General features: G+C 33.7%; 1 protein-coding gene across 2 annotated transcripts; it reads right to left on the bottom strand.

Annotated features, from left to right (window-relative positions):
- Positions 1-8546: 8546 nt before the first annotated feature.
- Positions 8547-14880, bottom strand: LOC131001392 (aspartic proteinase-like protein 1). Of its 2 annotated transcripts, XM_057927773.1 has the most exons (10): positions 14200-14880; positions 13120-13258; positions 11793-12034; positions 11465-11692; positions 11248-11386; positions 11079-11149; positions 10897-10996; positions 10729-10789; positions 10525-10596; positions 8547-9054 (listed from the first exon to the last, which is right to left on the bottom strand). In XM_057927773.1, exons 1-10 carry the CDS (start codon positions 14523-14525, stop codon positions 8846-8848), a joined length of 1587 nt encoding a protein of 528 aa, XP_057783756.1. In that variant the 5' UTR covers positions 14526-14880; the 3' UTR covers positions 8547-8845. The 2 variants fall into 2 exon arrangements, with proteins under 2 accessions (XP_057783756.1, XP_057783757.1); XM_057927774.1 differs by lacking the exon at positions 14200-14880 and having other exon boundaries at positions 11793-12068.
- Between the last annotated feature and the right edge of the window lie 311 nt (positions 14881-15191).

Below are 15191 nucleotides of genomic sequence, written 5' to 3'. Positions count from 1 at the left end.
GAACTCAACTGAGTTAGCAATATAACGCCAAGTCAAATACTGATGTTTTGACTGAACGAGTTTCTCACTGAAGAATCAGTTATGACTGATTCATCAATGCTGGCTACGTGGATTTTGTGGACTGATACTAAAGTCAAGTATCAGTTGACATTCTTCCTCGGACTGAATCTCCATAGTTAAAAGGAAGTCACGCACTTTCAAGTACGACCGCATTAAATGTAGAGATTTTGAGGATCGTCATTTCTCTGCAGAGCATTCTTTTTTTGTGATTACTTTTCAGATGCGCTTTACCTCCCATACCTGAGACGCCGTTTCTCACCAAACAAGGAACCTCGAAGATTAAAGTCTCAGCCAAATTCGAATTACTCTCACAACGAATGAATTCTTGAAGACCATCTCCGCCAACGGATCTATTCAAGACCTCTCCTATAAATAGAGCTTGAGGATCACTTCAATCTTTACCGATTCAAGCTGAAACGCTGCCAAAATTGCAACTCAGCCATGCAAAGCCTTCAAAGATTTGAATCGAAAAAGAGAATACCCAAAGTTCAAAATCAGACTACTGATTTCATACATTCTCTTAGATCCTTAGGCAAATACATTGTATATCCAAAGCCTAAGTTCCGATTACAGAGAGCCTGTTCTCTGTGATCTAGTTGGTACTTGAACCTCCTTTCAACTGAGCGAAAAAAGTGTTTGTGTAGAGCGGAGTTCAGACCAGTGTTCTGACTCCAAGAGATCTTAGCCATCCGCTGAAAAGGTATTGTTGTGTCTTAGCGTATTAAGAGTGAGCGAGAAATCCAACCCAGTGTGTTGGTACTGAAAATCTGATTTTCAGTTGTAAGGTTTGTTGTGCACCCGTAAGCACTAGCCCAGAGTGTTTGTTAGTGTGATCAACTGACCGTAGACGTAGGAACTTGTTCCAAACCACGTAAAAATTCTTTGTCGTTTATCGCTTTCAATTTTACTTTCTTATTAGTGCACAAACGTCTCTTTAACTGAAACTGATTAACTGCAAAGTGAAACTATAATCTGACAACATGATAATCAAAGGCTATTTCAAAAGTTAAGTTTTCCGTTGTCAGTGTTATTAGTCTAACTGATAAATCTTCGGATAATAAGTAAGATTCATAACACTCCTCTGTTTTAAAATCAAGACTGAACCCTTACGCTAATATCAGTTAAAGCCTTGTGCCTAATTGATATCTTTACTGAAGTAGTTTCAGTATCAGTCTTCAACCTTTGTTTAACTGTCAGTATTAGTTGATACTTTTTCAGTTAACTTCAAAAGGTTGTTCTGTGTGTTTTGAAAAAACTGCTTATAGGTGTATTCCCCCCCCCCATATATACACATATTCTAGACCTTCCGGGACCTAACATATATATATATGTATGTATATGTATATATATATAAAATAATTAATCATCTAACTTAATTTTTATAAAAATAAATCAATCAATTAATAATATTATATATATATATATAAATTTAATATGAAATTACAATAAATATTAATACATGTGATGATCAATAATCTAAATAAGGTCATGTTATAATCTATATATATATAAAAGCTCAACCTTGGCCAATTTGTGCATTTTGGCGGGAAAGTTGAGCATCTTTTTAACCAAAATGTTTTCACTTATGTTTTGTCTCCTGTGCAATATTGAAAATATTCAAAGGATCCACATCTAAATGGTTATTATCCAATACTTTTGCTCCAAGAAATTAATTAATTTAATTGTTATAATTCCCACAAATCATGGGATGCTTTGGCTCCAAGAAAAGATCTACCATAAATATCAGTTCAACCTCACAATTTCTCAATCAATCAGTCATTCCCATAAATCAGGGGAGAGAAGAGGAGATAAGAGGGAGTAAGATGGTTAGTGGTTATGGTCGATCAGTTCGACGGCAGTGGATCGGTCGAGATGATGAAGAAAGTGAAGAGTCGAGATGATGAAGAAAGTGAAGAGAAATAAACAATGAAAAAGAAGAAATTAATTGTGGCTGGACGGCGCTGCCGGGCGCTGCCTGCTCCACGGCGGCCAGCAAGGAGAGAGCAAAGGGGCAGCGACGGCAGGGGTGGTTGCTGCCCGTTCTGATAAGAGATCGAGGGAGATAGATTGAAGTCGGCGCCAAATCTGGATAACAGAGGCAAACGGCGAGGAAGGGTGGATTCCGACGAGGACGAGAGACAGAGATGGTCAGAGAGGGAGAGATGTCGGGGGCAGAGAGACAGAGGCGCCGATTCCGGCGACGGCGCCGGCACAAGAGGGGTCGAGTGGGTGAGAGTATATGCGAGTGTGAGTGTGAGTGTGCTGTGTGTTTTGTACGAGAGTGTGTTAATGATTGTGTGTGTATTTGACATGTGTGTGAGTGACTGTGTGTATTGTGTGTTTTGTACGAGAGTGTGTTAGTGATTGTGTGTGTATTTGACAGGTGTGTGTGCGTGAGTGTGCTGTGGTGTGTGTTATGTGAATTAGGGTTTAGGGAGGTATTAATGGGCTTGGGCACATTTGTTTATTTAGTTTATTTTAACATACTAATGTTGTTTCTTTTCACTATTTGGGCTTTTTATTTATTTAGTTTTATTACTGGCTCAAAATTGTTATAATTTGAATGAATGATTCAAAATTTTATTAATTAGAATGGTTGGCAGTTGGGCGATTATAGTTTTTGTATAATTCTTCATTTTAATTTTATGTATTTTATTATTATTTATATAATTATTTATGAATGATTTTATTTTCTGATTTTAAACAATTTACTATTGCAATTGAGTGAAATTTGTTTGAATCATTGAATTCGTAATTTAAACATAAGAAAATTGAGATGAATATCACACAATTAATCAAAATATGATATATGTCAATTAATATTCTAAATTATTATTTTCATGTGCAAATATAGATTTTTATGTATTGATTACATAAAAAAAAGGACTATCATACTACTTAACAAATTAAGTATTTTTACGATTATCATGTTAATTGATGTCAAATGGTTAGTTTTATTGAAGCTACAAGTTTTTTCTAATATGAAATGGTTAAACAAAATTGTTGATCAATGAGTTTGTCTATTTTTCATAAAAGTAGACAAACTCATTGATGAAAAAATTTGTTGTCTACCAATTTATAATATCTTAAGATTATAGTTATAAAGTTTTATTATCAATTGTTAATAATATTATAATTGTGTTTTCTCTTATGATAAAATGTATAGAATTAATCTCTACAAAGATTTTTAGTGCATATTATACATCGAGTAATTCAATAGCGTTATATTAAATATGCTTATTTTGCACAAAAAAAATAATCTTATATAAGGGTTGTTGATTTAATAAGAATTGAGCTTTAATTTGTTTTGGCATTTTAACTCCTCCAATTATTTCAAGGAAATAATTTCTTGATGGCTCCAATAACTCCTGAGTCCTCCAACAAAAGCCAAATATATGAAATATTGGTTCTATATTCATATAAAAAATGTGGATTATCGAATATTATGCATTAATAACATACTTTTATTAATTCTATCTCTTATTTATTAAAGCTAATTTGATCTATTATAGCTATGGCATAAAAATGATAAGTGACAATGATATATATTGGCATACATTTAAAATTAAAATGTTTTGTAGAATAATATATAATTTTAAAAATGATGTATGCAAAATTTTAGAATTATAAAAAATAGTATGATATGGAATATCTAGAGAATATTCGTTTGAATCATGAACTATGAATGAAAATAAAATACATAAATCATATTTCGAACACTTATAATTTAATTTAATTTCTTCAATTTTATATTTTAACTTTTCAAATAATGTATTTCAATTTATTTTATATTTCTAAATTTATTAATAGCACAATATGTAATTCTTAAAAAAATGATAGTACATTATATACTATTATACTTTATATTAAGAAACACTAACTCAATAGTCTCATCTAACTAATTGAATATTAAATTATTTTCAAATTTATAAATTACAATTACATGAATACATACTTTCTCAAATCTCCATCCAATTAATTGATTATAAACAAATCCTAGAATTGTATATAAAGAAGTATGGAGCGTGTAATTTATTAATTCTTTACTCAATTTCTTTTAACTATTTTGTTATAAATTCTTCTTGGGTAAAATATACAATATGTGTCTAAGATCATGAAAGATCTTAAATTTGATATCTAATATCTAAAAACTAGATTTAAAATGAAATAACTATGATTATTTAAAATTTTAATATATTAAATCATTTCTTATATTTCTTTTATTTTCTGTGATTGCACATGTGCATTTCTTTTTACAATTAAAATTAAGTTTTAAAATTTATTGAATTTAATATAAAATTTTGAGTGTTGTTGACGTAAAATTTTAAATTTACATTTTAGATGGTAAACATATTTAGTTACATGATTAAATTGTTAGCATATTTATTTATATAGTTAAATCAGTGTATATTGTTATATTTAGAACATTATTCTAATGATACTAATTATTAATTTACAAAACTTTGTATTTTTGTAATTTACCTACCTTTTGACATAATACACTTAAATTTGTGTATTTCACGATCATAGATAATAGACTTAGTTTTATATAATTTGTGTATTTGACGCTGTCATCGTTATATATAAGATATAAACTTATGATTTTTTTTAGAATGTTGTACTCCCTCCATCCACGAAATGAGTACCCATATTTCCTTTTTTGTCCGTCCACGAAATGAGTACCAATTTTCCTTTTTGGCAAGTGTACCCTACACAACCCTTTAATTAATACACTCGAAAAGGTGGGGCCCTTATTCTATTCACACTACACTTAATACATTTCTTAAAACATGTGTCGTACACAAATGGGTACTCAATTCGTGGACGGAGGGAGTATTTTTTTAAGCTTGCACACATATTATGCTTTTATGAAAAAAAATTATTCCATACGTTTGTGTAATTAAATGAACCTGATCTCTCTTAAGGTAGAATGTTATGTTGTGTAGGAACCATAAGTTCATTGATTATTTCGCACAAATATAACCGTGTAATTGGATATCTTTCACGTTTAACTTTTTACTTAATAAATATGTTTTTTATTCCATGGACTACTGATTATTGGTTATTCTATAGGTTGGATTCATTTTATGTTCGTATATCAATGGTTACTAACCATTGATATTTGAAACTTGAATTTTTTTTTATTCTCGATAATATTGTTTATATGGAACTCTATGGAATTGATTTGTATAAGATATTTTGTTTTATTTAATACTCCCTCCGTCCCAATAAAAGTGGCCACATTTCCTTTTTGGGTGTCCCATTAAAAGTGGCTACTTTCTAAAAATGGCAAAAGTTTACTTTAATTAAGTCAACAATTACTCACTAATTTGGTTAACAATTGTAGGCCACTTTCTAAAAATGCCAAAATTACTTTAATTAAGTCAACAATTACTCACTAATTTGGTCAACAATTGTAGGCCACACTCTATTAAAATATATAACACTCAATTTCTTAATCTCCGTGCCCAAAAAAAAGTGGCCACTTTTATTGGGACGGAGGGAGTATTATGTTTTTTCTTATTTTTATAATTATATTTCATGTATTTGTGAATTTCGTACCCGTGCATATGCACGGGTAAAATACTAGTTAAGATTAAATTGAAACTTGGTGTATTTTCTAGTCAGACTATAAGGTCATGTTATAATTGCGATTAAATTGAAAATTGATGTATTTTCTAATCAAATTATAAGGTCATGTTATAAATTAAAAAATTGACAAACTATAGGTATTTTCCGGCAATAACCCCAACATTTAACTATTTCCTCTCTTTTTAATAGTTTATTTTTCCTAACGAGCATCTCATATTCTAATGGGCACAACTAACCTAAATAGGTCAACATTTAACTCTATTGATAATTATTATATTTGTAATTTTGACTAAAGAATACAATACATGTAGAGGGTTTTTTTTTTTGTTTAAACAATACATGTAGAGGGTTATCTCTATTCATAAACAAATAAATCTGGGTACCGAAATTAATTAGGTAGTCACATCATTAGTTTTAATAGACCAAATGATTAAGAAAAATGGGCCTGCCCCTAACCAATATTTTAGATAAATCTATACTGTCATACAAATTAAAAACTATATTATTCCTTTCCAATCAATTTTTTTTTGTCAAACGTTGTCTTCTCCTGAATGTATTGTTCCTTCCGAGCAACTTCAAACATCAATTCTTGAGATATTGAATTTTCTAATACAATGTACTAACGAAATGAGATTTTCTTTGACAAAATGAAATGAAATGAGATATCTAGTGTGGTTTTACAATAGATTCATGTATAATGACTTTCGCTCTTGCCTACATTTTTTTTATCCTTATTCATAATGGATCCTTTATACAACTTAGATTTGGATACAATCATAGACTTGGAGAAAGTTGTATTGAAATTACAATACATAATCTACCATTTATGTTAACGAATTGACCAATTTTAAACTTATTGTATTATCTAATTCTTTAAATAATTAATTATATATATTTTATTAATCTAATCTATCAAGCAAAGTAAACTCTCGTAGCAACATCACATAAGAGCCAATTAACGAAGAAAACCTCCCTAAAAATGATTTCATATCTAATGTCTTTTTTTAAATTTTTTCTAAGTCTTAGTTGCATATACCTTCAAAAATTAATATATACACACATGACACATCTATGAAATCAGATTAAAAATTTACATGGAAAACATAGATCCTAAAGAACCAAAAGCTTAAAGGTAGAACAAGGATGAGTTTCTCTTTATGCAAAGCAACAAAGGAAATAGTAGCTTTTGGGATTGGAGTTGGAAGAGGTGCCAAATGCCAATTCTTAAAAGCCACACTCATCCAATCTTGATAGTTTATTCATTCTTTTTACCTCATTGTCTTCACTTGCTAGCATCTACTACAAACACAGTCCAAAACCCTCCAACTCCCCCACTCAACAACGCATCACAAAAATATGTTTTGATCTAGTGTTGCTAGATTTCACCACTCACATAAATTCATAAAATAAACACAAATGCTAACAGCATTATGAATCTTAGAAAAGTAGGGGTGTCAATAAGCCGGACCTAATATATATTTGCATAAATCCAAAACGCACTCCCAAGTATATGTGAGAGTATATTATAACTAGTTGCATACTCCTCTGTCATATATCTTATTTTCACATTTTGTGCAAACGTGATATCCAATTGCCAAAGTTTTACTTTCTCCGTCCCATAGATAATTACTCACTTTTCTTTTTTATTTGTTCCATTGATAATGATCTGTTCTGAAAATATAAATCACCTTCTCTCACAACAAGTTATGTGATCCACCATTTTCTATTACTTTTATCCTTTAATCACTATTCTTCTTAATAACTGTGTTGAACACTACTAAATCATTATCAATGGGACGCAGAGAGTATTTATTTATTTTTCAATACAATTGATTTTGTAGACTCTTCATATTCCCCATATTAATTAAAAATAAAAAAAGTAAACCTCTCCACTTTCTTAATATACATTGTCAAACGATTAGAGATATTGATTAAAAAATACTCCCTTCATCCCTCAAACACATTCCTAAAGGAGAGTGACACGAGTTTTAATAAAAGTTAGTTGTGTATTTGATGAGTGGAGAATGAGTTCCACAAAAAATAAAGATTGTAAGAATAATAGTTAGTGAAATTATTTTCAAAAGTAGGTTAGGAAGATGTTTTGAGGACGAACCAAAATGAAAAGAGAAGAAGATGTCTGAGGAACGAAGGAAGTATATTGGATAAGTTCGTAGCCATAAAAGAATTTCAAGGGGTGGGTGGTCTATTCCATTAGTGACAATTGTTCAAGCTGGCATTTCAAAAGTTCAAACTACTAAAACCTAGAAAATATATTCATGTTTATTCAGCAGGGGCCTTCCTACTTGATGCAAAAATCAAGAATCGTAAGAAAATGCTTCAATTATGCAAGCTGTCAATTTGGACTAATGTGCTCGAAACAACATTATATAATAAAAGCTTGGAACATAAATATTTGAATAAAAACAGACCTTATAATGCTTCCTTAGATTGAGAAACACACCTGCACCAAGACTAAGCTTGTTAGGTAAACAAGAATCTTTCTCAAATTTTTGAAATTTGCTGCACAAATGAAAAAATATCTGCAATCAACATAGAAATATTCTTCAGTACTTGTTAACAGATAAGGTTTCTCTGGCTTCCAGCTAAGTTCTATCAATATGATTTGAGAGAAGCCCTACCTCAAAGGCTACCTATTGAAATGAGAGTCCAAGCCTACATAAATTCCAAGTTAAAGTTAGTATCCTATAATAAAGGATTAACTTTTCCCAGAAATGGTGCATAAAAATGCAATATTTGCAGTTCAAGAAGCAAAAAGTGCAATAATAGACCTTACAGATCGGATGCCATTGAGCAACTATGGAAATATCACAAGACTGTAAGGCGTGCTCGAATTGAAGTTACACAAAAGAGAGAGAGAATCAAACAGAGACAACTGTAAAAAACTGTAAATGCCATGGTTGATGTAATATACAACCAAAATTGGGGAATTATGTATATCTCTATGTAAAGAAAGTTTTACTATTACATACAACAATACACAAGTGGAAAAGGGTAAATCAAAGGGGAAAAGGTGCTAGGAAGAACTCTACGTATCACCACCCTAATTCAAAGCCTAAATAAGAATATATAAAGAAGGAATGTTGTGATGGTGAATAGTTATGATGCAATGGAAAAGAATGAAGCTAGGAATCAGAATTTACATAGAACTAACAAAGAACTATATGTTATGTACTTATGAGAAGTGGGCTATGAGCATCAATGAAAACAGCTTTGCCAAACATGACAGGCATGTGGCGGAGGATTTGGAAGGTGTCCTTCCGGCTACTGCAGGAGCAACTGCACGACTATTTGGCGCACTCTGCTGCTCTGTTGTTGGCAGAGAATTAGAAGAGCTGTTATTGCCTGATGGATTTGGAGGCGCTCTACCATCAAGATCCTTACCTGGAAAGGAAAAATTAACATTCAGATTGATGGTGTGAGCTAGATAGAGAAACGAGGTTTTAGGTAGACTGGTAGAGAAATATGAAATATAAGCGCACAACTCTAATTCAAACTTAATGACTAAAAAGAATGTCTCAGATCTTGTAGAGTCCTCATTTATGTTTCTTCACTACATCTACAGAAAAGCACACTCTAGAGAGGGAAAACAATAGAATTTCCTAGGATGCCATGGACCAATCCTAATAAGATGCCATGGACCAATCCTAATAATAAGTTATTAGTAGTGCAAAAGCCATAAGTTGACCATGAAAAAACAGCTATTACAGACTCGGTATTATGGATTTTGTTCAAATCTTACAGGGACTGGCACCTCAAGGGACCAAGGCGTGATCTTGAAATTGTATGCATTTTTTAATGTTGCCATTAGTATTCTAGTACTTCTTTTTAGTACCATTTTGAAGTTTTGTACTTTTTTTATGTTCATTTTTCAAATTGTGAGTTCTAGCATATATATAATGAATCTTCTGCTAACAATCAAGTTACTGAGATTACTAAAGCCAAATAATAAAACATTAGCAAGCACAGCCTGAAGTATCACTAGTATACAGGTAGCAATATTTTGTTGAAATTGGTACATTTATCAGCAGAAGATGCGAAAAACAGCCATGCAATTGAATTGCGTGGTATTTGTTGTAGAATATTTTGTATATATGTTTTCTTATTTATCTTGTAACCCCAGTTCTCTCTATGTATATGTGAGAGTCTCTTGTATTCTACACAATGAACATAATAAACTATTCTTCTCCTCTCCTGCGTGTCTCCATATTTTACCATTCTATATGGTATCCGGGTATGAATTCTTCACCCCAATCATCTCAGTAGCAGTGCGAGCCATAGCTCTGTACTCAGCCTCGGCAGAAGATCTAGCAACAATGTGTTGTTTCTGACTTTGCCAAGTTATCAAATTTCCTCCCAAATAGGTGCAATATTTACCTATGCATTGTGATAACCAAGCAGCTATCTACATTGCCAACAACCCAGTGTTTCATGAGAGGACTAAATATATTGAGATTGACTGCCATTTCATTCGAGAGTGCGTCTTGAGTTAGACTATTGCTACCCCTTTCACTTCTTCGTCCAACCAGATTGTTGATATTTTCACTAAACCATTGGCGGAAAACGTTTCTCAGGACTTTGCACCAAGATGGACATGATCGATATATATGCTCCAACTTGAGGGGGAGTGTTGTAGAATATTTTGTATATATGTTTCTTTATTTATCTTGTAACCCTAGTTCTCCCTATGTATATGTGGGAGTCTCTTGTATTTTACGCACTGAATATAATAAACTATTCTTAAACTATTCTTCTCCTCTCCTACATGTCTCCATATTTTACCATTCTACAGTTTTATATGAACAAATCAACAAAATAGATAAATTTAAGCACACGCTAGAATCTGACACTCACAATTTGATTGAGACCAACCCATCTTGAAGTTTTCCCGATCATATACAATCTGATATCCAGTCATGAAGTTCTCTGCAAGACATAGTCAAATCAGAAAGATGATAGACAAAAGGGCATTCAAATTATGCCAACCAAATGGAAAAGGACACAAAACTCATTGATGTCCATAGTAAAAGTCAAAAGCTTTTATTAATATGCACTTACGTCCGATTGTCCCAATATCTCCATCCATGGGCTGTACTGCAAAACAGAATCCAACAGCTCCCTGTACCAAAAACAGACAATAAAAAGATTTTGCATGTTTCGCATCTTAAATATCACCATTCATGAATTAACAATCAAAACCATCTATAACTCCAGAAACCGAAGAACCTGAGTTCCGTATATCACAAAAACTGGATTCTTGACCACAAAACTTTTGGATGTTGCAAACTTCAGAGTGAAAGAAGGAAGCTTAGGCACCCCATTGGAACTGTTTAACCATAAAACAATCAGCTGTGGTAGATAAACAAATCAGCAGGTAGCCATATGGTTAACAGTCAAAATAAACACACCTGGATTTGTAACAGTACTGCCATGGGTATCCTTCAAAACTAGATTTTGAAGCATTTACTTGTCTGTCAAACTACAACCGAAAGTGATTCAAAACAAACTTGCTTACTTTTACAGCATATACTAAACAGGATGAATAAAACTGAAAGAAAAAGGAAGACAAAGAATTACCTCATTAGCCACCTTTTCAAAAATTTGTGCTGGGAGATAAGAGAATGAAGACCCACTGTCAACCAGCATCTGGAAATCCGTATTGTCAAGACATAAACTCTCGATGCAGCAGGCATCCACTCCAACAATATAAGTTAAACTGTATCATGAACTAGATCAAACTTGATCTACAATGTACAAACAAAACAATAAAAGATTAGCAGCTGTTGTTACTTACTTTTTCCCATGCAAAGGCAAAAATGGAGTAGTTTGTTGGCCAGCTATTCCCTGGTCCCCGAAAAGTAGCCTTCCAGAATCATCTTCGTTAAAACATAGAGAAAAGGAGTTTCTAATATATCCAGCTTTTGCAAGAAAGCTTGCAACAGAAATTTCTCCAAGTCCAAGACCCAAGAGACCATCAGGAGCAACTCCACTCAGGTACCCACCAGTTTGTTTACTACCGCATCTAAAATAGAAGAACATACAAGCATCAATAAAAGAAGGGGCAAAATGTTTCTTTATGGTAGTTCTAGGGCACACTAAAGTATGAGCAAAGTAAAACGCACCCAATAACCACTGGAGCCTTCACAGATTTGTTAGATACATCTGAATGGCCTGGCAGGAGATGAAGAATATCTTCAACCAGAAATCCAGAAGTTGAGGTATCATCTGAATAGTAGTTGATGGTATAAGGACATTGTTGCCTAGGGTTCGGACAGTTTGTACCCAGTTCGCATAACTGATGGCTGCAAGAAATTGTTTTGCTAGTGCTAGAGCCAGAAGGATTGTACTCATTAAGATCTTTATCCTGCATAATAAATGCCCGAAAAACAAGAGGGCACCTGCCAATCAATCATTTGAAATAAGTGATAAACATATGACTAAGCAGCACAAACTTCGCAGCTCTTTGCTTCTGATACGAGTTCATACAAAACAAACAGAAAGTCCCCACCCCCCTCCCCCGCACCAAAAGAAGGAAGTGTACGAAATGCAGTTTGTTTCCATGACTTGTAACGTACTTAGTTCATCCTACAACTCATAAACAAAAAAGTTCAGCCAATATAAACAACCAAGTTCAAACATCTATCTAAATGAAAAGGTAACGTTCTGCCTACGATAAACGTGAAACTTAACATTTAACGATATTTTTTTTTTCTTATTTACTCCCTTAAATTAGATATGGCAGCTAATAAAAGCTTCCGTTATAAATAGTCCCATGATTCCACAAGTTCCACCATATAATGCATTCTAGTATGTGCTTCTCCATGAATAGGAGGTGGGAAAAGAGTATAGAGAATACTTGAAGTTATTGATAGAAACTCTTTTATCGGGAATCTAATTATAATGTTGATCCCCATCAGCAGTATTCTAATGCTTCGATTATGCAAGTTGTCGCTAATGGAATAGATCACCCACCCCTTGAAATTCTTTTTGCAAATCAGTATTCCGATGGTAGCAAAAGTGATAAGTGTTGGGACTCTTGGTAATTAAATCCAATTTGTAAAAAGGTTAATTTAAAGATACCAGATAAGAAAATTCCAACAAACAAACCTCCCTGAACCCCAACCCCCATAGGCATATGAAAGAAATGCCTAACTGACAGAGGGAGGCACATGGAGAAAGGCATTTGATTCCAAACATAAGAAAGGCAGAAAAAGACAACTATTATTTGCCACCATCAAAGTTCTACCACTAGAAAGTCTAAGGCCAAGATAATTGACCAGATTTCTTGCATTCAAATGCTTAAGCATCATGAAACTGCTATTGTGAGTCTATATACGGACTGCAGATTTTTTGCTTTCTCTCATATAAAAAAAGTTATCACTAAGGAAGGAAGTAAATTAGAACCAACTTGGGTGCTCATGGACCATTGAAAGAGAATGTATTACATACCAGGCTGCTATAGTAACTGGATGATAAAGGTGCACATTGAACACAATCACAGGGAACCCAAAATAGATCACTTCCAGCATCCAATGCCACAAGAAAAGACACTTTTGGTGTACCTATGTCAATCCACATATAGTGCAACCTGTTTGAGATCATGCAAGTAAAATGAGTGTGATAAGAAAGCAGTTCCCCCCCCCCCCCCCCCCCCCCCCCACAACCCCAACCCAATTGCCATACTTCAGACAAATAAGCTTGATAATTTAATATTGCCATACATCTAGTAACCAAAACAAGTATGGCATACTCTAGCTTATGGTTAGCCATATAAAATGTGAGACAAGAAAAGAGTTTGTTTACAAGCTTCCCACTCCCCACCCGCCCGAAAATGTAGCGTCTATTGTTCTCCTCATCACAAGTAAATTTAAGTACAGTGGGAAAATAATCTTTTTTAGGAAAGAAAAAAAGGACTTTTTTTTTCTGTTGGCCATTGTATCTGAGATAATTAAAAGGAAAGCAATACTAGTATCAATTGCATTGTCCAAGTTATTTCCCCATAGAGTAAGCTCTTAGGCATACTGCCTAGAGTCCAACAGATGCAATCCCCAAATATTAGCAACGATCTGTATTGCAGCCTATAGAAATTAAGATTTCTTAAAATGGCATATTTGATCAACTTTAATAAAACTGTAGGAATTCTCTAAATGCTAAAAGGCTCCTATTCTAGATTTGGCAACAGAACAGCATAAATATTCAGCTTTCCAGATAATTTCCGGTTACCTTCAAAAATTTAATTACACTGTTTATGAAAAAAACGAGTCACTCCCACAATTTTCGGGTTTTCCTAATAAATAGGCTGCATACCTTAGATCAGACACGTGAAACTAGAAGTACTCCGAAGACCATATATAACTATTCATCAATCACATAAATGTTCACTGTAATTTAATCTCCTTCACTTGTTCCAGAACAAGTTCCCAATTCCCATCACATAAAATGCGTGTAGCGAAAGTCAAATTAGCAAAAGAACTCAACGCTGAATACAAACACATAGATACAAGCTGAAGAGAGAGAGAGAGTTGCGACCATCCGAAGTCATTTCCGAGAGGCAATGTGGCGCTACCCTCAGAAGGGTAGAGAAATTGAAACTGAGGATTCAGCTTAAGCGTCTGGCGCTGGACGTCGCTGCTCAGCAGGCGCCGGTAATACTCCAAGCTCCGGCGCTGCGGCCAAAAACCATCACCACCGCCGCTCACACCAGCTCCATTCCTCAAAACCCTGGCATCCCGGTGAGCCTTGGCTTCATCCGAAAATCTATGCACCAGTCTCGCAGAATACACGATTGGCGCCCCTAATCCACCCTCAACACACAAAACAAGTAGCAAACCCAGCAGAGGTAACCGGATCTCCATGAATAGAAGGAGATCAAAGAGAGGAGAACTTGATTATCCACAGCGGAAGAAGGTATATATGTGTGTGTATTTTACGAAAACAAATGTGTACTGTAGTTGTAGTTGTAGTTGGTAGAAGAAGAGTAAATGCCTGAGCGAGAGAGAGAAGTAATGGTAGGAGAAGTGAGGAGAGAGAGAGAGAGAGAATGGGGCTAACTTGCGCCGGGGGAGGGGGAAGAGAGAGAAAGTGCGGTGAGTAGCTAATGAGGAGTGAGGAAGAAGATGCACAGCAGAGATCAGGGGATTGAGCATAGTGCGCGGCGTGGCGCATTTTAATACGCACCCGAAAAGGAAAGTATGAAAGTTACTCTTGTTTTTGTTTGTTTCCTTCTCTTCTAGACGCTCTAAATTCAAAAATAGCGGCTTTGGCAACTAAAAATCATGATTTAATTCGAAATTATAATTTTAACATCAATTTTAAAAGTGGTAATATACAATAGGGTGAGATTTTTATGTAGCACTTTGAATAAAATAAATAAGTTAAGTATCACACCCCATAAATATATAAGTTTTGTAGCACATTCTTAATGGTCCCCACCACATCTTTGACTTATTTAAAACTTTTTGTTTTCTTTAAACAATAACAAACGTGGCTATAGAATCTTTTATCATTATCAAGATATTATT

The sequence above is a fragment of the Salvia miltiorrhiza genome, chromosome 8 (assembly GCF_028751815.1).
Source record: "Salvia miltiorrhiza cultivar Shanhuang (shh) chromosome 8, IMPLAD_Smil_shh, whole genome shotgun sequence".
Lineage (NCBI taxonomy): Eukaryota > Viridiplantae > Streptophyta > Magnoliopsida > Lamiales > Lamiaceae > Salvia > Salvia miltiorrhiza.
The sequence above is the reverse complement of the archived record's forward strand: the minus strand, read 5'-3'. Positions and strand labels throughout refer to the sequence as shown.